Here is a 26,748-nt window from a genome sequence, read left to right on the forward strand (position 1 = left end):
GCCACTGCACTCCAGCCTGGGCGACAGGGTGAGACTCCGTCTCCAAAAAAAAAAAAAAAAAAAAAAAAAATATATATATATATATATATATCCATACATAGACTTGCTTGTGAATGTTCGTAGCAGAATTATTCATAAAAGCCAAAAAGTGGAAACAACCCAATACATCAATGTCTAATCAACTGGTGAGTGGATAAATGAAATGTGATATATCTATATAACGGAATAATAACCAGCTATAAAAAGGGGAATGATGATTAACTAAATGGGGGCTGGGGGCAGTGGCTCACACCCATAATCCCAGCACTTTGGGAGGCCAAGGTGGGAGGATTATTTGAGCCCAGGAGTTCCAGATCAGCCTGGGCAACATGGTAAAACCTCATCTCTACAAAAAATACAAAAAATTAGCTAAGTGTGGTGGTGCACGCCTGTAATCTCAGCTACTTGAGATGCTGAGACACAAGAATCCCTTGAACCAGGGAGGTGGAAGCTGAAGTGACCCGAGATCATGCCACTACACTCCAGCCTGGGTGACAGAGTCTAAGACCTTATCTCAAATATTAAAAAAAAAAAAAAAATGCCGGGCGCAGTGGCTCATGCCTGTAATCCCAGCACTTTGGGAGGCCGAGGAGGGCAGATCACGAGGTCAGGAGTTCAAGACCAGCCTGGCCAAGACAGTGAAACCCCATCTCTACTAAAAATACAAAAAATTAGCCAGGCATGGTGGCACGAGCCTGTAATCCCAGCTATTCTGGAGGCTGAGGCAGAGAACTGCTTAAACCTTGGGGGACAGAGGTTGCAGTGAGCTGAGATTGTGCCACTGCACTCCAGCCTGGGCAACACAGTGAGACTCTGTCTCAAAAAAAACAAAAAAATGAAAATGGGTACGAGGGATTTTATTGGGGTGATGAAAATGTTCTAAAACTGAACTATGATAACAGTTTTAAAATTGGCAAATTTACTAAAAATCATTTATCATACACCAAAAAAGTATAAATCTTATACATAAATTATACCTGAATAAAGTGATACAGGCAACATAGTTTAGCGAGTACCCAGGAAGGAAAAGCACTGTGTTTCAGACAAGCAAAGTAAGGTTTTGCAGGAGGGAACACTAACTTTGCACTAACTTTGAATGCTAATTAAGCAAAATGTCATTCCCCACCCCCCTGCAAAATAACCTTATTCTTCTCACTAGTGTACCCGTAGTACAAAATATTGTATATTCAATTGTTATCATTTCATCAATAAAAAATTAGTGAAAATGTGTTTTCCCTCATTATGTAAGTACTTAACATAATATCCTCCATTTTTGCCTATTGGCTCACAATGCCTAAAATATTTACCATCGAAAAAGTCTGATCCCTGTTCTAGTAGGTATTCTTCCCTTCAGAAACAGAAACCCGAGGGCTGCTCTTTCTGTGTTACTAAACGAGGCTGGCAAACCTCCTCAAACTAAGCAGACAGATTGAAGAATTAGAAAAGGACAAACTTTCTCTTTCTCCTGAAGTCAGCGTATTTCAACGCTCCATCTGTGAAAATAGCCTTGATCCCATCCACAGTGTTTTTCTGCCCATTACCTGCCCTCCAGCCTCATGCAGCTGACTCTGGATGCGCTGGCAGAAGTCAGGATTGCACAGCAAGGTGAGAGGAGCTTTCAGTTGAATAGGCACAGGCTCAGTGGTCTCCAGCAGGTGCTGCCACTCATTGTCACTGTCTGGCTCCTGAGGCAGAGGGGAGTGGAAGGGGTCAGGAGTAGTGTGTAAGTCTAAGGTAGTAGATCCCAACCAGTAGAAACCATGGGAAATCATGAAGTAACTGCAAGGAGCCAGGGACTGCTTTAGCACAGATGTAAATCTTCAGTCACCTGCTAAAAAAGGTACAGCTGGCAGTCCGTGAGGGGTCTTGAAGAGTCTCTTGGAGAACACTGGCATGTGTGCATAAAGAGATACTTAGAAAGATGTCCACTGCAGCATGGTTTGTAATAATTTTAAAAAGGAAAAGATTATAAAGTCAGTCTAAGGGAATGAGGGAATAATAAACCAGGGTCAATCCATATTGGAAAATACTATGAGGTTATTAAAAAGATTGTTGGCCGGGCGCGATGGCTCAAGCCTGTAATCCCAGCACTTTGGGAGGCCGAGACGGGCGGATCACGAGGTCAGGAGATCGAGACCATCCTGGCTAACATGGTGAAACCCTGTCTCTACTAAAAATACAAAAATTAGCCGGACGTGGTGGTGTGCGCCTGTAGTCCCAGCTACTCAGAAGGCTGAGGCAGGAGAATCACTAGAACCCAGGAGGCGGCGGTTGCAGTGAGTCTAGATCGCGCCACTGCACTGCAGCCCGGGCGACAAAGCAAGACTCCGCTTAAAAAAAAAAAAAAAATCGCCAGGCATGGTGCCGTACACCTGTAGTCTCAGCTACTCAGGAGGCTGAGATGGGAGAATTGCTTGACCCCATGAGTTCAAGGCTGCAGTGAGCCATGATTGCACCACATTACATTCCACCCTGTTGTCCAGGTGACAGAATGAGACACTGTCTCAAATAAATAAATAAAAAGATTGTGGTACTGAGGATGTATCACTTATGTAGTATTCCTACAAAAATATATACAACCTGAATCTATTCATGAGGAAATAATCAATTTGAGGAATATTCTACAAAATAACTGACATGTACCTCAAAACTATCAGTCATTAAATACAAAGAAAGACAAGAACTGTTCCAGATTCAAAGAGACTAAGGAGGCATAACAACTAAACGCAATGTGTGGGCTGGGCGCAGTGGCTCACTGTATGTAATCCCAGTACTTTGTGAGGCCGAGGGAGGTGGATCACTTGAATCCGGGAGTTCGAGACCAGCCTGGACAATATAGTGAAAACTTCCCTCTAAAAAAATACAAAAATTAGCCAGGCATGGTGGCAGACGCCTGTAATCCCAGCTACTCAGAAGGCTGAGGCAGGAGAATCACTAGAACACAGGAGGCGGAGGTTGCAGTGAGCCGAGATCGCGCCACTGCACTCCAGCCTGGGCGACAGAGCGAGACTCTGTCTCAAAAAAAAAAAGAGTGAAACTCCGTCTCAAAGAAAAAAAGATTGTGAGGCTGGAATCCCAGCACTGGGAGGTCGAGGTAGGAGGATTGCTTTAGGCCAGGAGTTTGAGATCAGCCTGGGCAATATAGTAAGGCTCTGTCTCTTTAAAAAATAATAATAATAATAAGCCCGGTGCAGTGGCTCATGTCTGTAATCCCAGCACTTTGGGAGGCCAAGGCAGGCAGATCACAAGGTCAGGAGTTCAAGACCAGCCTGACCAACATGGTGAAACCCTGTCTCTACTAAAAATACAAAAATTAGCCGGACGTGGTGGTGTGCGCCTGTAATCCCAGCTACTCAGAAGGCTGAGGCAGGAGAATCACTAGAACCCAGGAGGCGGCGGTTGCAGTGAGTCTAGATCGCGCCACTGCACTGCAGCCCGGGCGACAAAGCAAGACTCCGCTTAAAAAAAAAAAAAAAATCGCCAGGCATGGTGCCGTACACCTGTAGTCTCAGCTACTCAGGAGGCTGAGATGGGAGAATTGCTTGACCCCATGAGTTCAAGGCTGCAGTGAGCCATGATTGCACCACATTACATTCCACCCTGTTGTCCAGGTGACAGAATGAGACACTGTCTCAAATAAATAAATAAAAAGATTGTGGTACTGAGGATGTATCACTTATGTAGTATTCCTACAAAAATATATACAACCTGAATCTATTCATGAGGAAATAATCAATTTGAGGAATATTCTACAAAATAACTGACATGTACCTCAAAACTATCAGTCATTAAATACAAAGAAAGACAAGAACTGTTCCAGATTCAAAGAGACTAAGGAGGCATAACAACTAAACGCAATGTGTGGGCTGGGCGCAGTGGCTCACTGTATGTAATCCCAGTACTTTGTGAGGCCGAGGGAGGTGGATCACTTGAATCCGGGAGTTCGAGACCAGCCTGGACAATATAGTGAAAACTTCCCTCTAAAAAAATACAAAAATTAGCCAGGTGTAGTGGCAGGTGCCTGTAGTCCCAGCTACTCAGAAGGCTGAGGCAGAAAAATTGCTTGAGCTCAGGAGTCAGAAGTTACAGTGAGGCGAGATCGCACCCATTGCACTCCACCCTGGCAACAGAATAAGATCCTGCTAAATAAATAAATAATGCAATGTGTGATACTGGATTGGATCATGGAGCAGAAAAAAAATTTTCATAAAGCACACTACTGAAGCAATTAGCAAAATTTGAATAAGGATTATAGATTAATTTATTAATCTATCTTAATAGTATCATATCAATGTTAAATTTCTGACTTTCATAATTGTACTGTGGTAGTGTAAGTGAAGGATCTTGTTTTAGGAAATATGCACTAAAGTATTTAGGGGTAAAGGGGCATGTGTACAATTTACCCTAAAATGATTCAGAAAGATGCTATGTCCATAGGGGGAGAGAGAGAATGGTAAAGCAAAGGAGACAAAAGTTTTACAACTGATGAATTTGGGGTAAAAGTGTTGTTAAGGGCTGGGTGTGGTGGCTCAAGCTTGTAATCCCAGCAGTTTGGGAGGCCGAGGCAGGCAGATCAGCTAAGGTCAGGAGTTCGAGACCAGCCTAGCCAACGTGGTGAAACCCCGTCTCTACTCAAAATACAAAATTAGCTGGGCATGATGGCACATGCCTGTAATTTCAGCTACTTGGGAAGCTGAGGCAGGAGAATTGCTTGAACCCAGGAGGCAGAGGTTGCAGTGAGCCAAGATCATGCCGTTGCACTCCAGCCTGGACAACAAGAGCAAAATTCTATCTCAAAAAAATAAAAAAAATAAAAAGTGTTGCTATGGTTGGAATGTTCTGTCCTCTCCAAAACTCACGTGTTAGAAACTTAATCCCCATTGCACCAGTGTTAGGAGGCAGCACTTAATCAGAAGTATTTAGGTCACAAGGGCTCTGCCTTCAGGAATGGACTGATGCTATAAGAAGGCCTTGCAGGAGTGGGTTCATTCTCTTCCGCACTTCTGCAAAGTGAGGACACTGCATTCTTCCCCGCTAAAGGACTGGGCATTTGGGGCACCCTCCTGGAGACTATGACCCAATCTGCTGGCACCTTGATCTTGAACTTTCCAGACTCCAGAACTGTAAGAAATAAATTTCTGTTCTTTATAAATTACCCTGTCTTAACTATTCTGTTATAGCAGCACAAAACAGACTAAGACAAGGGTATACACAGGAATTATTTGTGGTATTTTCAAAATTATTCTTTAAGTTTGAAATTATTTCAAAAAAAGGCAAAACTAAAAAAAAAATATTAATAAAATACTGTAGACCGGGCACAGTGGCTCATGCCTGTAATCCCAGCACTTTGGGAGGCTGAGGCGGGCAGATCATCTGAGGTCAGGAGTTTGTGACTAGCCTGGCCAACATGGTGAAACCCCATCTCTATTAAACATACAAAAATTAGCCAGGTGTGGTGTTGGGTGCCTGTAATCCCAGCTACTTAGGAGGCTGAGGCAGGAGAATCGCTTGAACCCAGGAGGCGGAGGTTGCAATGAGCCAAGATCGCGCCACTGCACTCCAGCCTGGGCGACAGGGTGAGACTCTGTCTCGAAAAGAAAAAAAAAAAAAGGATTATGGTAAAACTACATGCTCTGGTGTAGAAAGATCCCAGATTATATGGTGAAAGAGGTATGATGCAAAACAATACATATAATAAAACTCAGTAATGTAAAAATAGCAAACTATAAATGTCTGTGTGCTTATGCATGTGTGTGAAATTACAGAAAGTTTGGAAGGAGACAGACTAAATTAATAACACTAGTCACCTTGGAGACTGACCCAATGAGGACTTTCATTTTTACCTATGTGTTTCCATTTTAAATAATTATATTTTCAGATACTGTGCAATTAAAATCTATAAATGAATAATAAAGCAATACTTTTTAACACAAAGGGAGCTCATACTTACGGAGCTGGGAATCACTGTTCTAGAAAAACATCTACCTAGACCCAACATCCCATGAAAGAGATAAAGTCAGTAAGAACCCCTAGGGCTTACCTCATTTTCCAGGTCCACTGCATCAGTGCCCCGCTGGCCCAGCACCTCCGGCCTCTCCTCTGGGAATGCTTGTCCACAATCTGGGGTGGTCCAGTTTTCCCTGCCAGAGGAAGCCAGGGAGTAGAATGGGTTCCAAACCTATGAGTCTTAGGGTTCATTAACTTGTCACTTTCTGTAGGCCCATGATAGGAATGAGAAAAAAGCCATATAGGATTGACTAGAGGAGACTTCTTTCTGGGATGTAGGATATTACCAGTACAGGATATGTTGACTACTACACAAATATCCTTAACTGTCTTCTTATTTTAGAGCTTATTCTCGAGTCTACTTTGCAGTTTTCACCTATGGCTCTCAACTCAAAACAATCTTCCCTCTTGGATGGAGATGATTCTTTCCCTTTCAGCCAACTTAGTCAATGTACATAAAGAGAAAGTCCCCAAGTTTCCTGATGAATCAGAAAAACATCTATAATTAGAATCCAAGAACCCAGGACTCAGACTCTCAAGGCTCTACCCATATTTAGGCAATGGCTAGTGACAGGGACTATTTTGTATTTGCTTTGACTAGAGTCAAAGATATGCAAGATACCTCACCCTATAAATACCTAGCTATACCCTTCTCACCAAGGTGCAGGTGGCGCCTCTCCAGTCTCTGACTCAACCCAGCTGCTCTTCATTTCTGAGGCTAAGATGCCGGCCAGGAGGCTTGATTCCTGAGGAGTGGCCCCGAGTCTGGGCAGAGGGGCTGTGCCAGGAGCCACCTTGCTGGTCTTGTCCTCTTGCTCAAGGGCAGGTCCTGTGTTCTGATGTTTCTGTGGGAGGTAGGGGGCAATACTGGATCAGAGCTATTTGGTTGCCATAGGACAATATGAATGCTATTCATGGCCCTTCTCCAACCCTAGAAAGTCACCCACCTCCTCTAACTCCCCAGTCACTAGCCTGGTCATTTCACATATTTTCCTCTGCCCTACACACCTTCTGTATGGCCTCCTCAGCCATGCGTTTATAGGCCTGAGTCAAGATGCGAGACTGACTACCCTTGGGGGCCAATCGATGGGCCTGTTCGTCCTTTAGGACCTGAAGTTCTGGGGGTAGGCGGCTGGTGAATGGAGTCCCCAAATCTGGGCCTGCCGGCTCAGTTATTACTGCAGGGAGGGAAGAGGAGGAAGACATGATCATGGGGGCTGTAGTCTCTATGTCCACTTGGCCAGGGACAACTTCAGTGTCTCCAGGCTTCTGTGGAAGAAGATCATTTTGAAAAAGTGAGAGAGAGTGGGTTGCAAGGGAAGTGGCAAAGGTTAGGCAAAGGGCTAGGAAGAAAGTTCAAGCTGGTGGAGGACAGAGGATATGTTAGATCTAGATGGTCCGGGAAGGGAAAGGGAAGTAGTCTGGAGGAAGTACTGGGAAGTACAAGAGCCCTGGGAACCCTGACAACTCACTCGTGACACGACCAGCAATAAAGGGGTGATGTAAGAGGTCTGGCCAGGACAGTCGCTGCCGGGGGTCTTTGGTGAGCAGTCCCTGCAGGAAGTTCTACAGAGAGAAAAAATATTCCATCAGTCATTCTTTCTCTTCCCTTAAGTCTCTAACTTATCAGCAGAACTGGCAAACCAAGAATCCCATATCCATTCTCACAGCAGACGAGCTGCTCTTGATCATGCCCTCTGAAAACTTTGTTCAGGTCCTATTTTCCTGGCTGAAATCATGGACAGACCACTGTTTCACCTCCTAGGGACAGGACCCTAAATCCTGCTCACAGACATTTTGTAACCCCAGAAGTAAAAACAAATTTTAATGCACCAACTTTGTAAAGAAGGGAGAAAAAACACTGGGAGAAAGAGATGTCACCTTCATAATGATCTTCAGAAAGCAAACATTCAAAGAACTCCCCAACTATTCACACTGCCCTCCCTTTGACTATGGTTTGTTTGTGGCTGGGTAGGAACAGACGCATTTTTGGTTAAAAGCACACTCACATGCACAAGTAATTGTGTGAAGGTGCATTTGGGAGTACTCAAAAACAGAAATCTTTCTGCAAGTCTTCAGAGGTGGAGAGATAGGGAGACAGTCTCTGAAAAGGATATACCATAACAGGAATCTTTGGGGAAATCCTCAATTGGGCCTCAAATAGGAAGAGAGGTACTAGTAGATTCTGACCACTGTTCTAAAACAAACTGATCTGTATAACTATGGATCTTGCTGGAGATACCTGCGTATCTGCCCATAGGGAGAAGAAATATCCTATGCGCACCTCCTCCACTTAAGGTTCCTTCATTTAGATCATTCTTGACAATTATTTGGGCCCCCTCAACTCAACAGGGGAAGAATTTGTTGTTCCTTTTCATCTCAGATAAAGCAAAGCTGTAATGAGGTTTCACTCTGGGAGAAGACTGCATTTAAATGCCATTGAAGATCTATAATCTTGCCCTACATAAAATAAAAGAAGGTTGGGTGCAGTGGCTCATGCCTGTAATCCTAACTCTTTACAAGTTGAGACAGGAAGATTGCTTGAGGCCAGACATTTGAGACAAGCCTGGGCAACATGGTGAGACCCTGTCTCTAAAAAATTTTTTAAAAATTTAATTAATTAAAAAAGAAATAGAGGCCGGGCGCAATGGCTCACGCCTGTAATCCCAGCACTTTGGGAGGCCAAGGTGGGTGGATCATGAGGTCAGGAGATTGAGACCATCCTGGCTAACATGGTGAAATCCCGTCTCTACTACAAATTACAAAAAATTAGCCGGGTGTGGTGGCAGGCACCTGTAGTCCCAGCTACTAGGGAGGCTGAGGCAGGAGAATGGCATGAACCCAGCAGGCGGAGCTTGCAGTGAGCCGAGATTGCACCACTGCACTCCAGCCTAGGCAACACAGCAAGACTCCATCTCAAAAAAAAAAAAAATAGAAAAGAAGTCCAACTCCTCTCCAACTCTCTTCCCTCCTCCGGCCTACTGACTTAGTCACAATGAGTAGGTACCACCTCAATCATCTGCTCCTAATCACTGAACCAGCTCCACCAGCTCTCACCATTCTGATAGCTTTGGACTGAAAGCTATGCAGACAACACCTAGAACGTGAACATTGCGTCTGACAGGAAATAAGTGGAATCGATGGCATGCAAGAGCACCAGTATCGATCTCTGGTATCTTCCAGTTACCTTTTCGTTGTAATAAAGCATAGCCTGGCTCGAACTGGAGTTACCATTCTCAGGTTTGGCAAATTTTAGAACACACTCCCAGAGTAAGACCCTGCAGTAGAAAAGCAAGGCTGCCGGGCCCAGCTCCCGCATTGATATGGTTTGGATTTGTATACCCATCCAAATCTCATGTTGAATTGTAATCCCCAATGTTGGAGGAGGGGCCTGGTAGGAGGTGACTGGATCGTGGGGGAGGACTTCCCCCTTGCTGTTTTCATGATAGTGAGTGAATTTTCACGAGATCTGGCTGTTTAAAAGTATGTAGCACTGGCCAGGCACTGTGGCTCAAGCCTATGATCCCAGCACTTTGGGAGGCCGAAGCAGGTGGATCACCTGATGTTGGGAGTTCAATACCAGCTTGACCAATGTGGAGAAACCCCGTCTCTACTAAAAATACAAAATTAGCTGGGCATGGTGGTGCATGCTTGTAATCCCAGCTCTCGGGAGGCGGAGGCAAGAGAATCACTAGAAACCAGGAAGCAGAGGTTGTGGTAAGCTGAGATCGCACCATTGCACTCCAGCCTGGACGAGAGCAAACTCTGTCTCAGGCTGGGAGCAGTGGCTCACGCCTGTAATCCCAGCACTTTGGGAGGCCGAGGCAGGCGAGTCACGAGGTCAGGAGATCGAGACCATCCTGACTAACACAGAGAAACCCTGTCTCTACTAAAAAATACAAAAAAATTAGCTGGGTGTGGTGGCGGGCACCTGTAATCCTAGTTACTTGGGAGGCTGAGGCAAGAGAACAGCGTGAACCCGGGAGGCGGAGAATGCAGTGAGCCGAGATCATGCCACTGCACTCCAGCCTGGGCGACAGAGCAAGACTCTGTCTCAAAAAAAAAAAAAAAAACTCTGTCTCAAAAAAAAAAAAAAGTGTGTAGCACCTTTCCCTTCTCTCTCTTCCTCCTGATCTGCCACATAAGATATGCCTGTTTCCCCTTTGCTTTCCATCATGATTGTAAGTTTCCTGAGGCTTCCGTAGCCATCCTTCCTGTACAGGTTATGGAGCTGTGAGCCAACTAAACCTCTTTTCTTTTTTTTTTTTTGTTTTTTTTTTTTTTGAGACAGAGTCTCGCTCTGTCACCCAGGCTGGAGTGCAGTGGCCGGATCTCAGCTCACCGCAAGCTCTGCCTCCCGGGTTTACGCCATTCTCCCGAGTAGCTGGGACTACAGGTGCCCGCCACCTCGCCCGGCTAGTTTTTTGTATTTTTTAGTAGAGACGGGGTTTCACCGTGTTAGCCAGGATGGTCTCGATCTCCTGACCTCATGATCCGCCCGTCTCAGCCTCCCAAAGTGCTGGGATTACAGGCTTCAGCCACCGCGCCCGGCCACCTCTTTTCTTTATAAATTACCCAGTCTCAGGTAGTTCTGTATAGCAATGCGAGAACAGACTAACATAGCTATTAATTCAGTAACTGCAAAGTCCTGCCTCAGCTCTGGAAAAGGATTTTGGAAAAAGGAACAGAGGTAGAGGGAGACAGATTTCTAATGTAAAAGTCATCTCCCTTTCAATATTCATTACCTTAAAGCAGGGACTGATGGTTGAGGGCCAGCGCACAGGGTCCTTGAGAATGAGGCTGACCAGCTGAAAGATGCTTGTAGCATAGAAGGGAGGGGTGCCTACTGCCAGTTCATACAGTATACAGCCAACAGACCAGAGGTCAGCTGTGTGGTCGTATGGTCGCTCCTCCACCAGCTCTGGAGACATATAGAGTGGTGTGCCTTTGATGGACGTCAGCACCATTGTGTTGGTGCTCATAGCCCGGGCAAATCTGCAGAAGATAACGGGATGGATACGGAAAGGGAAAAGATATTCTAAACCTGGTCACTACTACCTAACATAGAGATATTTCAAACCGGAGCAGCGGGAGCACCTTTGATTAGGTTCCAGAAGACCCAGAAGTCCCAATCTCCAGCTCTGGTTCTAAAATGAGGCGCAAATAAGTCAAGAGTATGGTCTAAGATTCCCTGTGGGGCCGGACGCAGTGGAGTAATCCCAGCACTTTGGGAGGCCGAGGTGGGCAGATCACCTGAGGTCAGGAGTTCGAGACCAGCCTCACCAAAATGGAGAAACCCCGTCTCTACTAAAAACACAAAATTAGCCAGGCATGGTGGCGCGTGCCTGTAATCCCAGCTACTCTGGAGGTTGAGGCAGTCGAATTGCTTGAACCCGGGAGGCAGAGGCTGCAGTGAGTGGAGATCATGCCATTGCACTCCAGCCTGGGTAACAAGAGTGAAACGCCTTCAAAAAAAATTTAAAAATAAAAATAAAAAAAAGATTCCCTGTGGAACTGGAAGCATAGATGGACGCTAGAATCTTTACCCAAAGTCACAGAGCTTGATGCCACCACCCTTGGCAAGGAGGATGTTCTGAGGTTTCATATCTCGGTGTAGGATGCGGTGGGAATGCAGATAGTACAGGGCTGATACCAACTGGGCAGCAATGGCCTGAACCTAGAGGTTAAAGAGGTGAGAGAAAGAAAAAAAAGGTTAGAAGCAGCAGCTGGCTGACAAATCCAAAAACTTCTCCTAATATTACTGCTAATCTTTTCTTCCTTCCCTTTCCTGCAGAGCTTCACAGTATTCCTTTCTTAGTTATTATTCCCCTTGTTTAATCCCTCTTTCATTTGCTCATTCATTCATTCAAGAAAAATTTATTGAATCTCATTTACTATCTGCTTGACCATGGGCAAACTAAGGTAACAATCTATATACTGACACCATCTACCCTGGAGGATTATTGTGAGGACTGAGTTAAAGCATGCAAAATAATACTCGGAATGGTGCCTGGCACATAGTAAATATTCAATACACATTACCTGTTATTAAATAAAACAAAATGCCTTTTTTCAAGAAAAGTAGTCAGACAAACAATCAAGACAGATAAAACAAATATGGTGACTAGGCATGGTGGCTCACGCCTCTAATCCCAGCACTTTGGGAGGTTGAGGTGGGCAGATCACCTGAGGCCAGGAGTTTGAGACCAGCCTGGCCAGCATGGTAAAACTCCATCTCTACTAAAAGTACAAAATTAGCTGGGCATGGTGGCACATGCCATAATCCCGGCTACTGGGGAGGCTAAGGCATGATAATTGCTTGAACCTAGGAGGCGGAGGTTGTTGTGAGCCAAGATCGTGCCACTGCACTCCAGTCTGGGCAACAAAGCAAGACTCTGTCTCAAAAAATAAAATTCAATTAAAAATAAAATAATAAAAAAAAGATTACTTACAAATAGTGGTGAGTGCTCAGAAGGAAAGGGAATGCTGCAATAATGAATCCCAAGAGGGGCCTACTTGCTTGCGTACAGAGAAACCCCTAGAATAAATGTGACTGGAGGATATGTGCAACAAAATCCCACTGCTAACCACTACGTCCTGGTGCCAAATCCTGACTCACCACAACCTTTATTCTTACTGCCCTCTTTCTGGTACCATTTCACTGGCCCTTCTTCCCTAAAGGTATCTAATAACAACAATGTTAATAATAGCAACTATTCAAACACAGTACATGACTTATCACTTTTCACCATAGACTTATCAGGCAAACATGATTATTACCTTCATTTTACAAAAGAGGAAACTAAGCACAAAGAAATTAAAGTAACTTGTCCAAGCAGACCCAGCTAGGAAGGTGCAGAGCCAAGCTTCCTACTCAGATATTTTGGCTCTAATGCTTATATAATTTACTCCCACATCACACTGCCTCTATATACCTAGACTCTTTTATTCTTCTCAGAAGTCTTTGAGATGGAGACTCTCAGTGTCCTTAGCTTGCTCTACCAGTTCCTAACCTGGAGAGAGGTTGGTGGTGGGAAGTTGAAGGCAGGAAGTATACCTGGTCTTCAGGAAGTTTTCCATCATCTTCTAGAATCTGAAAGAGTTCTCCCTCAGCATAGTCTGTCACCACCACCACCTACAAAGAGAAGGCAGTGGCACTGATGGCTCCAGATTCATGTATTCTGAGGTTGGGAAATTCCTGGAACCCTTGTGCTTGGGGAGACAGGGCCCAAAACTGTCAAAGCACACCTCTTTGTCAGTTTCAAAGCTGTCAAGCATATGCACAATGTTGGGATGCCGCAGACCCCGCATTATTTCAATCTCTCGTTGCAAATTCCTCAGCTCCTTCTCTGAGCGCCCCAATTTTGGGATGAACTTCAGGGCCACGACCTATCAGTGGTAAGGTGAAAAGTTAATGCCTAATCACACTACTGAAAAGAGCCAGAATTTCAGACTTAATCTCAGAGCTCCAGAAGTCAGACTTTAGAGTGTTTGAGTAACTCTTATTATTTCTGACAGTCTCCCACTTCCATTTTCTCCATGGTACCCTGGACTTATCCAGGCTTTCCCCACTCCTCATCCCAGGAGGAAACAGCATGTGCAAAACATCTCACTTTCTAGGAGAAGTGTTCTGATTTGACCAAAGCAGTCAAGATGAAATTTAGGGGAAAGGAAAGGAAAAAGAATGAAGAGGAAATAATAGAGTTCAAGTGGTTTACCTCTTACTACATGGTGTGCTAGAGACTAATAATAATATTTGTTGTTTACTAAGAGCCAGGCACTGTACTAACTGATTTAATGTGACAACATACTTAATCCTCAAATGCCATTAATCAGTTGCTGTTCTTATCCCCATTCTAGAGATGAGGAAATTGAGACATACAGAAGTTAAGTAATTTGTCCATAATTCTAGGGTTAGAAAGCAGTGGAGATGGAATTTATACCCAAATAATCCAACTTCAGAGCTTATACTCCATAAGAAGTATGAGAGAGTCAATGCCTTAGGAATATAAACTGGTATACATACATCCCTTCTAGATCCATTTTCCACTGGAGTTGGGGGTACCAAATCCCACCCAAAAGGTATCCCTCTTTGTGCAATACCTGAGCACTGTATTTTCTTCGACCCTTGTACACCCTCCCAAAAGAGCCTTCTCCAATCATCTCCAACACGTGGTACTTTTCCATGACAGAGGTTTCAGAATCTCTTAGAAGAAAAAAGGTAGAGACGGCAAAGAGCTATAGATCCAGGGACAATTCCACAACATCTGGGAGGCCTAGTTGGGGCATGTGAAAGGAAAAATGTTAGCCACCTTGCCTTTCCTCTTTTTCACAAAGACCAAGCCTCAAAAAACATGGGAGGGTAGAATGATGCAAAGATGATGCGATCTTCGAACAAACAGAGCATCTCTTTGTAGTTCCTCTCCACTTTCAGCCTCCTGTCCCCAACCCGGCCCCATGCCCACCTGACACCTGGTCCCCCTTCTCCCTCACCCAGCTTGGCCCACTCGACCCTGCTCTCTTAACCTAGCATCGCCCACCCAACCCTGCTCCTTCGAGTCTCCCCCAAGTTCCTGCCACTCCCAGATTCCTCAGCACCTGCTCTCAGACCCCCTGGCCCATGCGCTTCGCAAGCCAGGGTCCCTCTCTCACCCCCAGCCTAGGAGATCCAAGCTCCTCAGGCCCAGGGACGGATTCCCTGGCCTTTAGCCCCGTATCTTCTGGCTGCCTGCATACGTTGCCTGACTTCTCCACCCGCCTCTCCCGCCAGTCTCTTTCGGCTCCCTTTCTTACAATTTTACTCGCTAGAACTGGTGAGAAGTTCAGAGGACAAACGCGCTCAGAGGTGTGGGAGGGACGGCGGACCACGCATGGGCACTTCCTAGGACACATCCGAACTACCTCTGGGCCATCAGGCCCAGCTAAGGACCCGGAGTCTGCGGTTGCCTAGAAACGACGCTAGCTGCCCACCCCTCTTAGTTTTCCGCCTCCGACTTCCCTAAGGGCATTTCCTGTTCCGGCTGCGGGCCGGTGAAGACATGGCGGCGTCTGCGTCTGCAGCTGCAGGGGAGGAGGACTGGTAACTTCGGGGGCATGGGCTTTGGCTGACAGTCGGGATCTAGTCCAGAGGCCTAGCGGCTGTCGCAGACCGTCCGTACGGCGGGCGTATGGGGTGGAGCGAAAGATGAAGGATGGCAGAGATGCTGACATCTCCTCTGGGAGATCTTCTAGACTGGGGAACGGGAGGGTGGAGGGGCGCTGATCTGAGTGAGAAGAGACCGGGTCTGCGCCCGCTAGACCAGTTCAGGCCTCGCCTTATCCGGTTCGATCCCCTTTCCTCCAGCTTCACGCCATCCCTTTCTCTGCTCCTCAAATGAATTTTCTCAGGGGCTTTGGGGGATGCCTGCCCGTCAGACCTCCCCATCTCCCTTTCGCTTCTCGGAACTAATGCCCTCCAGTTCGGTCCCCCTTTCTCCTTGGATCAGCGTTTTTCCGCCGACGCTTTCCTCAACCTTCTCTCTCCCACACAGCACTAGTGAGGACTATTGTCTGAATAAAGCTTTACACCTCACATAAAGTCCCTCTAGTCCTTCTCTCAAGCATTCTTAACTAAAGACTAGAACATGGAAGGACTCTGGGATTTGGAAGTAGGATCAATGTGGGTTAACTCTGCATTTTATTAGCTGATATTAGTGATGCTGACCAGGCCATCTAGCTTCTGTGAGTCAGTGTCCTCAGCTGTAAAAAAAAGTGGGTGTGGTATTTACCTCAGAATAGTTGAGAGGATCATGATGGATTTGTAATATACTTAAGTCTGTTTTTTTGTTTTGTTTTGTTTTGTTTTTTGAGACAGAGTCTCACTGTCACCCATGCTGGAGTGCGGTGGTGCGATTATGGCTTACTGCAGCCTCAACCTCCCCAGGCTCAGGTGATCCTCCTACCTCAGCCTTCCAAGTAGCTGAGGCTACAGGTGTGTGCCACCAAGCCCAGCTAATTTTGTATTTTTTATAGAGACAGAGTTTTGCCATGTTGGCCAGGCTGGTCTTGAACCCTTGGGTTCAAGTGATCCTCCCACCTCAGCCTCCCAAGGTGCTGGAATTACAGGCGTGAGCCACCACACCCGGCCTCCTTTTCATTAATAACTGAGGTGCAGGCACCTGGGAAGATTAGATGAGCCCCAAAGAAGTAAAGTGATTTGCCAAAAGGTAGAAAATTGCGACTAGAAATCCACATCTATCTGACTCCACACCTTAGATTCTTTGTACTAGGACATTCTTGAGCCTCCCCCCCCATTTTATTGTCACCACCTTACCAGCATCCCATCCAGGACCCACATAACTAGGGTAGGCAAAGTATTGAAGGGCCACTTGACTGAGGCTACACCTCAGTGTTACATTGGTTCAGGGAGCCCTGCTAGTACTGGCCTTTATTAAGACTATCTAGACTACTGGTTTTCAAAGTGTTCAGGGAAACGTTTTCTTTTCTTTTTTTAAGAGACAGAGTCTTACTTTGTCACCCAGGCTGGAGTACAGTGGCAAGATCATGGCTCACTACAGCCTCGACCTCCTGGGCTCCAGCAATTCTTCTGCCTCAGCCTCCCAAGTAGCTGGGACCACTGTGTCCAGCTAATTTTTTATTTTCTGTAGAGATAGTGTCTCGCTTTGTTGCCCAGGCTGGTCTCGAACTCCTGGCCTCAAGTGATCCTCCCACCTCAGCCTCCCAAAGTGCTGGGATAACTTATAGTTGACCTGTTCAGGGGAACTTTTAAGATTCAGGGGAGACACCTTGAGCCATGGAGAGAACAACAGTGAGTGCAGCAGCCTGTAGTGCTGTGAGACTCCCATCCCATGTCAGCCAAAACTACACTGTTATCTGTGAGGTGTAAAACTTTATATTTTATATTTTGAAGTTTCTGCCTAAGACTTAACAACAACTGACATAAGTCATGCTGGAGCAGCCTTACTCTTAGAATGAAGAGAGAGCAGTATGAGAAAGCAAAGTATGCATTTTTCCATGTATCACCTGGTAGAGCTGTAGACACAAACTGATCACTCAGCTTCAATTTCAATACAACTACTGTTTCTATGCTTAAGCATGTGTGTCCTCTGATTTACATCGGAACATGGATGCTAACCTCAACAGGCTGATCTAGATCAACCAGACAGCCAGGGTCATAAATACATCCAGAGTACTCTACTACCTCCCTCCTTCCCTCTTCTTTCTAAGGGAGAAGGTTATATACAGACAGGAAGAAAAAGAGGATGTAGACTAGCTACTATAGCCCAGATACTATTGGGTACTTTATATAAACAAATCACCTTTTATCCTCATAATAACCCTAGAGAGTAGGTGTTATCATCTATATGTGATAGACAGGATAACTTAAGCTTACAGAGAGGTCACTTCCCAGATCACATAGCTTGTAAGTGATTGGTACCTGTTACTAACTCCGAGGCTGCTGGCTCTTCCATTACAACACAGCCTTTACACCACCCTAAACCTGTTGTGTTGAGGTTGCTATCTCCTTTAAGGCTTAGGGTGACTGGTGTTAAAAGTGTATGTAGACAGTAGCCAAGGCACTGGGATCCACACTGGACAGTGATGTAGGGAAAGGCTGGAGTAATATTGGTAACGTTAATGCTAGTGAATGGGTGCCATACCTCTAGACCAGAAAGTCAGCCACTAAGGGGAATAAAACTTAAACAGGGAGTCAGGAAACCTGACTCTGGGCCCAGTTCTACCTATGTTAAGCCTTGGTTAGTCATTTTACTTTTCTGGAATCTACTTCTTCATCTCTTGGCAGAAACAATGCTTAAAATTCTGATTTTCGTGTCTCCTATTTGGCCAGTTGAAAACTTAAGGTAACATTTTCCTTGTTTTTAAGGAGTTTAGCAGGAAAATACATTCTGGTAGATTGCCATTTTTCTACAAAGCCCGCCTTTATTCGCCTTAGCAGGCTTCCACAGGGAGAGTTGTAATGGTGAGTCAGTCTACTCCTGTCTCTCTAGGGTCCTTCCCTCTGAAGTTGAAGTGTTGGAGTCCATCTATCTGGATGAACTACAGGTGATTAAAGGAAATGGCAGGTATGTATTCAACCAGCGGTGGGCAGGACTCCCCCTAATAATGAGGAGAGGTTCTGTGCCGAATCTGGGTCTTAAGACAGTGTGAGCCTTGATTCAGAGATAATATTTCTCTTGTGTAGACAAAAGCTATTTCTTTAATCCTACCCCAAAAGAAAGAGTCCAATGTGTACTTTCTTTGCCCACTTTACTGTCTCAACCCCATCCTCCCCAGCCCCCACGTCCTTACCCAGTCACATCTGCGTTTCTACTTGATCCACCTGCAGAACTTCACCGTGGGAGATCTACATCACTTTGCATCCTGCCACTGCAGAGGACCAGGATTCACAGTATGTCTGCTTCACTCTGGTGCTTCAGGTCCCAGCAGAGGTGAAGCCCCTACTCTGTGGCAGCAAAGGGAGGAAGGGGAGAGTCCCTGGGGTGGATCACTTCAGCAGTAACTTGTTATTTGCCCCCACTAGTATCCCCACGAGGTGCCACAGATCTCTATCCGAAATCCCCGAGGACTTTCAGATGAACAGATCCACACGTAAGTTAAACCTGTCAAACAGGGAAAGCTCAGCTACAGCTTTGCCCAGTGACGGAAATGGGCAGGCCTAATATTTGGTTTGCCCTCTTCCTCCAGGATCTTACAAGCGCTGGGCCATGTGGCCAAGGCTGGGCTGGGCGCTGCCATGCTCTATGAACTCATTGAGGTAAGAGGTGCGCGAGTCTGGGATATGTTCTTTCCTTTGAGCTAGAGCAGTTTCTAGCTGTAAAAGGGAAACCATGGGCCTAGAATCTTAAATAGATCTGGAATCATTAGGTAAGGCCTAAATTAATCCAGAGAAATGAGACTCTTCTGTTTGAGAAACTTCCCAAAAGACACTGCTTAATGAAACAACCCACATGAAGCAACACCTGGAGCTCCAGTATACACGGAAAACTTCTGTTGTTTGAGATTAAAAATATAAAATTAAGTACAGTCTTATTTTCCTCTAGTTTATTTTTTATTTTTATTTTATTTATTTATTTATTTTTGAGACAGTCTTAGTCTGTCACCCAGGCTGGAGTACAGTGGTGTGATCTCAGCTCACTGCAACCTCCGCCTCCCAGGTTCAAGTGATTCTCCTGCCTCAGCCTCCCAAATAGCTAGGATTACAGGCGTGCACCACCACACCCAGCTAATTTTGTATTTTTAGTAGAGATGGGGTTTCTCCTTGTTGGCCAGGCTGGTCTTGAACTCCTGACTTCAGGTAATCCACCTGCCTTGGCCACCCAAAGTGCTGGGATTATAGGCATGAGCCACCACGCCCAGCCTCTCCTAGTTTAAATTTTTAAGAAAAATGTTCAGAACAGAATGAAGGTGGGTGGCTGAGAGTCAAAGAGAGTGGGTTTGATAGGCCACTGTAGCAGTCCTAGGTCAGGCCTCCACAATGCAGCCTTGGACTTTGTGGAATTCCAGAGTACACTATTAGCTATTCAAATAACAATTCAAATGCATAGTTCACAGCGCAATTCAATGCCTTGTGAATTTTCTGTCCATTCGGGTTGTCCATGCCTTGACATGCTGTCTGAAAGCTAACTTAGAACAAACTCATTGCCCCATGGGGGAATGATATCAAAGGGGGCTAATCAAGAAAGGCCTCCCAGAAGATGAGTTTTAATTGAACATTTTTTTCTCTCAAGGTGTATTATTTTCATCTCCAAGATATATTAAAAGTGACTTAATGAAAGGAAAAACAATTAGGTTGAATTTTGAAACCAGGAAGATCAAATTTTGGGGGAGGGGCGGAGACGTGGAGAAGGATTGATTCCCAGCAGAGGGAGCATCACCAAGACAGAAATGCATAAACACAAGGTAACAAACTGGCCTGGTAGGAGCCAAGTCCAGCCAGTCACTCCTAGGAGTAGTAGACAGGCCTTGCTCACCATTCTCCCCCCTAACCCCCTGTTTAATCAGTGTCTTCTCTCCTCAGAAAGGGAAGGAAATTCTCACAGATAACAACATCCCTCACGGCCAATGTGTCATCTGCCTCTATGGTTTCCAGGTGGGTTTCTGTCTTGGGACCTGGCATGCTGCTTGGGACCAAGATGAGGGCTGTGAGAGAGCTCTGACTTAGTGCCCTACATCTGCCTTCCCTCTAGGAGAAGGAGGCCTTTACCAAAACACCTTGTTACCACTACTTCCACTGCCACTGCCTTGCTCGGTACATCCAGCACATGGAGCAAGAGCTGAAGGCACAAGGACGGGAACAGGAACGGCAGCATGCTGCAACCAAACAGGTAGACCTCACCAGACCTGCACGCTCATCTGACACCCTCAGGCACAGCCTTTCAATCCTTCCACTCCAGTGGCTCTTCACCTTTTTAGGGTCATAGATAACCTAGATAACCTTGAGATTAATGAACTCTTACCTCTGTCCAGAAAAAAGGGCATTTTTTTTTTTTTTTTTTTTTGAGATGGAGTGTCACTCTGCTACCCAGGCTGGAGGGCAGAGTAGTGCAATCTCGGCTCACTGCAACCTCCGCCTCCTGGGTTCAAGCACTCGGCTCACTGCAACCTCCGCCTCCTGGGTTCAAGCAATCCTCCTGCCTCAGCCTCCCGAGTAGCTGGGATTATAGGCACGAGCCACCATGCCCAGCTAATTTTTGTATTTTCAGTAGAGATGGGGTCTCACCATGTTGGCCGGTCTGGTCTCAAACTCATGACCTCAAGTGATCTGCCCGCTGTGGCCTCCCAAAGTGCTGGGATTACAGGCGCGAGCCACCGTGCCTGGCCAGGGTATCCTTCTATACACTTACATATTGCATGCAGTTTCAGGGGGTTCCCAGATCTCTAGTTAGACAACCCATGCTCTGTCCCAACTCACTGCTGAACCGGTGGTCTGTGCCCTTTAGTCCCAGCCCTCTGCAGATTAGGTTGGCTGATGGGTCAGCACCAGGGGGCATCCTGGGCTGTGACACAGGCATATGATTTTTCCTCTTTTTTAGAAGGAAGTCGGTGTGCAGTGTCCAGTGTGCAGAGAGCCCCTCGTTTATGATCTTGCCTCGCTGAAAGCAGCCCCTGAACCCCAACAGCCCATGGTAAGGGGTCTTTCTTCCAGTCTGAGCCAGGAGTAATGGCATTTTCTAAAGAGTAAGGAATGGCATCTTGTCTATATCAAATAGGATCTCTGAAATTGGGCTTGAACTTCCTAGGACCTCTCTGCAAAGCCACATTCCCCACTGGTGGGAGCCTAAGACTCTGGGAGCCCAGACCTGAAGGGCAAAACCAGTGCAGATCTCCTGAGGCAGCCTCGGAGGAGTAGGGATTTGAGTCTGCCTTCTGCTGTTCATTATTTCCTCTCTGCCATTCTTCCTTCCAGGAGCTGTACCAGCCCAGTGCAGAGAGCTTGCGCCAGCAAGAAGAACGCAAGCGGCTCTACCAGAGGCAGCAGGAACGGGGGGGAATCATTGACCTTGAGGCTGAGCGAAACCGATACTTCATCAGCCTTCAGCAGGTGAGGGAAGGGTTTCCCAGTCGTCCCGTAATGCCACCAACCTTCCTACAAACCCCAATCGGCCGTGGCCCCAGAGTGAGCTTTGTTCTAACCACGGAGATGATAGGCTGATCATGGTCAGCCCAGATAGTAGGAGAGGGGCCTGTAGTTCCCTGCCTTGAGGAGCTGCATCTCCCTCACTGCATCTTGTCACTTCTTTCTAGCCTCCTACCCCTGCGGAACCTGAGTCAGCTGTAGATGTCTCCAAAGGATCCCAACCACCCAGCACCCTTGCAGCAGAACTATCCACCTCATCAGCTGTCCAGTCCACCTTGCCAACTCCTCTGCCTGTGGCAACCCAGTACATGTGTGAGAAGATTCCAGGGGCTGGGTCAAATCAGCAAAGGTTGGGTGAAACCCAGAAAGCTATGCTAAATCCCCCCAAGCCCAGTCGAGGTCCCTGGCGACAGCCCGAACGGAGGCACCCGAAGGGAGGGGAGTGCCACACCCCTAAAGGTACCCGTGACACCCAGGAACTGCCACCTCCTGAGGGGCCCCTCAAGGAGCCCATGGACCTAAAGCCAGAACCCCATAGCCAAGGAGTTGAAGGTCCTCCACAAGAGAAGGGGCCTGGCAGCTGGCAGGGCCCCCCACCCCGCAGGACTCGGGACTGTGTTCGCTGGGAGCGCTCTAAAGGCCGGACACCGGGTTCTTCCTATCCCCGCCTGCCTCGGGGCCAGGGAGCATACCGGCCTGGTACTCAGAGGGAGCCCCTGGGCCTGGAATCTGAGGATGGTTCCTAGCAGGACTTGTGGGGGACAGGGAATTGGGGATGGGAGGGGGGCAATAAAGATATTTGGCCTTGTTTGGCTTTCTTTGCTCAGCAGCGCCTAGCCTGTGAGGAATGGCTCTTTTTCTCAATTCCTAGTAATTGAGATTACTCAATTACTCAATTCCAAGATTGGGGTGTGGCAAAGCAGTCCCCTACTTCACTCTGAAGTCTGTTCTCCAAAGAGACTGGGTAGAGGGTCTGACATCTCAGCAGCTAGTATAGTGGGTTTCAGGGAAAACTAGTGGGATGTCAGCATGTAAGCAGAGTCCTTAGGACCCACCATTAACAACCCATTGTGTACACATCCACGCCTGTCCATTATTTATATACGTAGAATGCCTTTAGGTAGAGGAATTTAGTTGCCTGTTTTGTGTCTCATCTCTTCATCTTAGGCTGTGCCCCATCATTTGTGTGTCTGGTTGCCTGGCTGATCCCTGTAAGCACCTGTGATTGCAGCCCCTGTCTTACTCAAGTACCAATCCAGTGATGAAGGGAGATAAGAGAGCAGAGTAGTGTGGCAGCTGTTTATTGAACTAGAGGAGGAGAGCTGAGCTGAGCCCAGCCTGATCACCTCCTCAGAGACTCAGCATTGTGAATTGCCCCTACAGGGTCATTTTTATACAGCATGAAGTAGCCCTGCACCTGGGCAGGACTGATCTGAGTTGTAGCTTGAAGGACACGTTCTGCAAAGTCCTCAGCTAAGGAAGGTGCCTGCCCTGGATAGAACCTCTGGAACATCTGGGTCAGCTGCCAGTGTGAGCAGTAGCCCACATACTCCTTCAGGTCCACTCGCCCCGGGCGTATCAGGGCGGGGTCCAGCCTGAGAGAAGATAGGGAAAGCAGAGTCACAGGCAGTGGTCACACTAGTACCCAACAGAGATGGCTCCTCGACCTCCTGTTCCTCCCAAGGCACTAGGAGTGGGTGGGCTCTTGCCTCAGTCTCAGGATGCTTGGCTCCTTCCTACCTGTCAACGTGGTTGGTGGTCATGAACACAATGCGGGCCTCAGTGGAAGCCACACCATCCAAGGCATTGAGCAGTCCACTGAAGGTGAGGCGACCTAGGCCTTGGTACTTTACTGGGTCTGGAGGAAGGCAAAGATAAGGAAGCATGAGTAGTCATAGCCCAGCATAAAATCAGCATGCCCCACTATGTTCCCCTACTTATCCATGCGTCTCATGGGCTCTTGTCACTAACCCAGGCATCTGCCACCAGCCCTCTAGATTTATGTTTTCTTCCCCTGTTCCACAGTTACCCACACCCCTTCCTCCAGAACCCCTCACTTACTCTCCACAGCCAAGTCTCGACTGAGAAAAGCAGCATCCACATCCTCCAGGAGCACCAGGCTCTGCTGCGGGGCCACGCTCAGCAGGTGGTTGAGCCGGTCATCAGAGAGGCTGGAGTCCGTGAGGCTCAGCAGGCAGATGCTGTGCTGCAGTTCCCCAGCCAGGGCTGTGCTATGGAGGATGGGATGGCAGGAAGTAGCAGGCAACCTGGAAATGCTTCCTCAGGCCCAGCTACTCTCCTCACAGTCTGGGGACATGTGTCTCAGAGGCCTGATTTCTACCTCACACCCTAATGTTCCAACGTTTCATGTTTATCCTGGTCCCCTGTCCCCAGTCCCCAGATTCATTTCCCTTTCCAACCCCATCAACCCAGTGTTTCCAAAAAGGCTTCATTTTGCCAAGTTAAGAGAAATTTTGAATACTCACATAAAACTGCTCTTTCCGCAACCAGGGGGCCCATAAAGCAGGTAGCCACGTCTGTAGGGAATGCCTAGGGATAGAGCCAGGAGGATCATGTCTTTTGCCCCAGATATCCACGTTCATTCCCAGCCCTGCCCCTTGGAAGCCTGATAATCTTGGTACAGAAGTAAATCATTCTCATACACAACTTTTCATTCCTCTTAATCTCTGGGAATTGGACTAGAGCTTTATATCACCCCATCTGGCCAGAGACCAACCTGTCCCCTCTAAAAATGTCAAAAACAGCACAGCCAAGACCCCAGCTGCTTCTCACCTCTGTCGGTATACCACTTGGGGTTATCGATGAATTCCTGGACGTCTCTGACAATTCGGTCAGCCAGACCCTGTTGTAGAACCACAGAATTCAGTGGTCGCCGGCGGCGTGGATAGCCAAAGGGACGCCATTCAGAGCCCACAGCTGTGTACATCACAGTCTTCCCTTCCTCCTGCTGCAAGGCTAGCTCTCGAGCTGGGAAGGAGAAGAGATAAAGCCAGTAATTCTCTTCACCATGGCTGATTCTTCAATTAGGTGGAGCTGAGCCAAACAGCTTCCTTCTGGCCCCCTGTTCCCGTGAGCTCACCACAGCCTGCTTATTCCACCTCTCCAAACTGCTCATCTGATGTCAAATGTCCCCATCCCTGCAATGTCCCTAGAAAGCCTGCCTGTGCCATCCCACACCTTCCTCCAGGATGTTGAAGAAAACCTTTCGGTCAGTGCCCAGGGCCGTGAAGGTGACAGATTCCCAAGGAGTTCCCGTCTGCAAGTCTATCATCTGCATCTCTCGACTTCGTTCTACCCGGATCCATTTCCCTCGATACCTGAATAAGAACGATCAAAACTGAGTGAATGGGTCAAACCCAGCTTCCATCATTCTTTTCTAGTCGCACAGCCCTCCCTAGCTCCCAACCTTACCAGATAAAGTGGTTTCCAGGGCTGGGGACAAATTCAAACTTAGTGGAAATGCGGCCGCTCTCATGCTGAAGGTACGAAGTCTCGACACTGAGGTGCTGAGTACGGGTACTGTGCCGGGTGAGCCAGCTAAGCAACCAGGCATAGCTCCTGTCTCGAGCAGGGACTTCCAGTGTGATCATGTAATGGCGCCGGAATGCCACCAGGCCCAGTTGGGCACCCTTCCGGGCCAGGGCCAGGGCTGTGCCCACACCCACCAGCCCAAATCCAGCCCCAAAGTAGGGATTGTCCTTCAGGGCCAGAATAAAGTCTGAAAGTGGCATCTTGAAAAGGAAACACCAAACCTTACAGGCCCTGGGGTGTTACAAAAACCTAGGGGTGGGGAACAGTGGAAAAGGGACAAAGCACAAGATTACTTTAGAAACTGGACCTCCCCAGCCCTGCCCACAGGTCAGCACTACTGTGTGGGTCAATATCCTCCTTTTGTGGGGTAAGGGTACTGTTGGAATGCAAGGGTGGAGACTCCAGGCCCCTCATCCCATTTTGCCCTTCATTAGTCTACTCATACTTGTTTCCTACCAGAGGACCATGTCTGGAGATGCCTTAAACCAAAAAGAGCTATATAAACCGGCTTCACATCAGGATAATGGATGGACAAGATTTTCGTCGTCCCTGGGACCATCTTTGATAAAAAGGGGCCCACTGGCTGCAGTCAGCAAGGGAGAAGCATCCATTGACTTGTCAGTAACCCTATGCCTTGTTATGAGTAATGTCCTTCAAATATCCTCTCCCTTACATCCCCAATATCTAATGTCCTGTTTATACCTTTATTACCTCCCACCTAAACTGTCTTTAAAATCATAGTTCTTGAAATGGTATTTTAAAAGGTCTTCACCGCCGGCTTCACGGAACAGCTACAAAAGGGTCCAGATCTTTCATCATAGGCACCAGCTTCAATTCCATATCTCTCTCTGCTCCAGCACCTTCAATGGCTGGCTCCCAACAGACCCCTGAACTGTGTACAAACTCAGCCTGGTACTCAAGGCCCTCTACAATACGGCGCCCACCTACCTTTCATGGATTAGCTCCCAACACTACCTGTTCAGCAAATATGCAAATACGCAACAAATATGTTCAACAAGTAAGTAACCTCCCAAATCCTTGTTCATGCAGTTCTCTTGGCTCGGAATGCCCGTTCTTTTCTCCCTCATTCTCCCCAACTGAAAATCTGCCCATCTGCTACTTTCTCCACGGATCGTCACATTGTAGACAATAAGATCCTGAGGGATAAGCGCGAAGTTGTTTCTAGTACACCTCTCCTCCAACCCCGAACCCCGGCCACTTTGCCCTGCCCCTGGCATGCAAGGAGATGAGCAGACAGCAGAGACCTCGGCTGAGCCTCAGAATTGGTATCCAGAATTCCAAAACACCTATGCATGGAAGGCCACAGACAAAGCTCTCCCGCCTCTGGCCCCTCCGCGACACCCAGGAACCTCGCCCACACCCCAGCTCGCGCCTCCAGCCACATGCTTTGGGGTAATCCGTCGCTCAGCCGTCTCACCGATACGACTCTCTGGCCCTCCGTCTCGATGGTTTCACCGCGCCTGCACTTTGGGGAAGCTGCGCTTGGCCCCGCCCCGGGTCCTTTCATCGACTTCCCGCCACACCCACCAAGA

At 47.3% G+C, this 26,748-nt stretch overlaps 3 protein-coding genes across 11 annotated transcripts in view; 1 reads left to right on the forward strand and 2 right to left on the reverse strand.

Moving 5' to 3' along the window:
- STK36 (serine/threonine kinase 36) overlaps positions 1-15,028 on the reverse strand; it is a 32,333-nt gene extending 17,305 nt beyond the window's left edge. For 2 of the 3 annotated variants that reach the window (XM_011932258.1, XM_011932256.1), the window contains exons 1-11: positions 14,839-15,028; positions 14,149-14,321; positions 13,294-13,434; positions 13,103-13,180; positions 11,592-11,722; positions 10,791-11,040; positions 7,518-7,611; positions 7,054-7,223; positions 6,703-6,890; positions 6,080-6,179; positions 1,581-1,724 (exon numbers count right to left, since the gene is read on the reverse strand). In XM_011932258.1, coding sequence (XP_011787648.1) covers positions 1,581-1,724; positions 6,080-6,179; positions 6,703-6,890; positions 7,054-7,223; positions 7,518-7,611; positions 10,791-11,040; positions 11,592-11,722; positions 13,103-13,180; positions 13,294-13,434; positions 14,149-14,232 — 1,380 coding nt within the window. In that variant the 5' untranslated portion in view covers positions 14,233-14,321; positions 14,839-15,028. Of the gene's footprint in view, positions 1-1,580; positions 1,725-6,079; positions 6,180-6,702; positions 6,891-7,053; positions 7,224-7,517; positions 7,612-10,790; positions 11,041-11,591; positions 11,723-13,102; positions 13,181-13,293; positions 13,435-14,148; positions 14,322-14,697; positions 14,715-14,838 lie in introns of those variants that run through there. The other variant, XM_011932257.1, reaches the window with a different exon arrangement.
- Positions 14,652-22,467, forward strand: RNF25 (ring finger protein 25). Its single transcript, XM_011932255.1, has 10 exons — positions 14,652-15,124; positions 18,054-18,128; positions 18,392-18,494; positions 18,587-18,654; positions 18,751-18,820; positions 20,084-20,155; positions 20,253-20,390; positions 21,099-21,191; positions 21,473-21,607; positions 21,811-22,467. The coding sequence occupies exons 1-10, from the start codon at positions 15,084-15,086 to the stop codon at positions 22,387-22,389; spliced, it is 1,374 nt and encodes a 457-aa protein (XP_011787645.1). The 5' UTR covers positions 14,652-15,083; the 3' UTR covers positions 22,390-22,467.
- A 461-nt stretch (positions 22,468-22,928) lies between these two features.
- On the reverse strand, positions 22,929-26,721 carry LOC105504721 (mitochondrial chaperone BCS1). 7 transcript variants are annotated; one of them, XM_011932251.1, is made up of 9 exons: positions 26,640-26,721; positions 25,968-25,973; positions 25,076-25,444; positions 24,842-24,981; positions 24,437-24,631; positions 24,130-24,193; positions 23,705-23,874; positions 23,384-23,501; positions 22,929-23,238 (listed from the first exon to the last, which is right to left on the reverse strand). In XM_011932251.1, the coding sequence occupies exons 3-9, from the start codon at positions 25,393-25,395 to the stop codon at positions 22,986-22,988; spliced, it is 1,260 nt and encodes a 419-aa protein (XP_011787641.1). In that variant the 5' UTR covers positions 25,396-25,444; positions 25,968-25,973; positions 26,640-26,721; the 3' UTR covers positions 22,929-22,985. The 7 variants fall into 7 exon arrangements, with proteins under 7 accessions (XP_011787641.1, XP_011787643.1, XP_011787642.1 ...); XM_011932253.1 differs by having other exon boundaries at positions 25,907-26,082; positions 26,171-26,715; XM_011932252.1 differs by lacking the exon at positions 25,968-25,973 and having other exon boundaries at positions 26,577-26,721.
- Between the last annotated feature and the right edge of the window lie 27 nt (positions 26,722-26,748).

Source organism: Colobus angolensis, unplaced genomic scaffold, assembly GCF_000951035.1.
Source record: "Colobus angolensis palliatus isolate OR3802 unplaced genomic scaffold, Cang.pa_1.0 Scaffold95, whole genome shotgun sequence".
Lineage (NCBI taxonomy): Eukaryota > Metazoa > Chordata > Mammalia > Primates > Cercopithecidae > Colobus > Colobus angolensis.

Bases quoted from the DNA above. Each gene is read 5' to 3' on its own strand.
- RNF25 (XM_011932255.1), top strand. From the start codon at position 15,084: ATGGCGGCGTCTGCGTCTGCAGCTGCAGGGGAGGAGGACTG. The intron at 18,495-18,586 runs GTGAAGCCCCTA...TGCCCCCACTAG, and splicing joins TGCTTCAGGTCCCAGCAGAG to TATCCCCACGAGGTGCCACA. The intron at 21,192-21,472 runs GTAAGGGGTCTT...TCTTCCTTCCAG, and splicing joins CTGAACCCCAACAGCCCATG to GAGCTGTACCAGCCCAGTGC.
- LOC105504721 (XM_011932251.1), bottom strand. From the start codon at position 25,395: ATGCCACTTTCAGACTTTATTCTGGCCCTGAAGGACAATCCCTACTTT. The intron at 24,982-25,075 runs GTAAGGTTGGGA...GTTCTTATTCAG, and splicing joins CCTGGAAACCACTTTATCTG to GTATCGAGGGAAATGGATCC. The intron at 24,194-24,436 runs GTGAGAAGCAGC...CTCTATCCCTAG, and splicing joins CAAGTGGTATACCGACAGAG to GCATTCCCTACAGACGTGGC.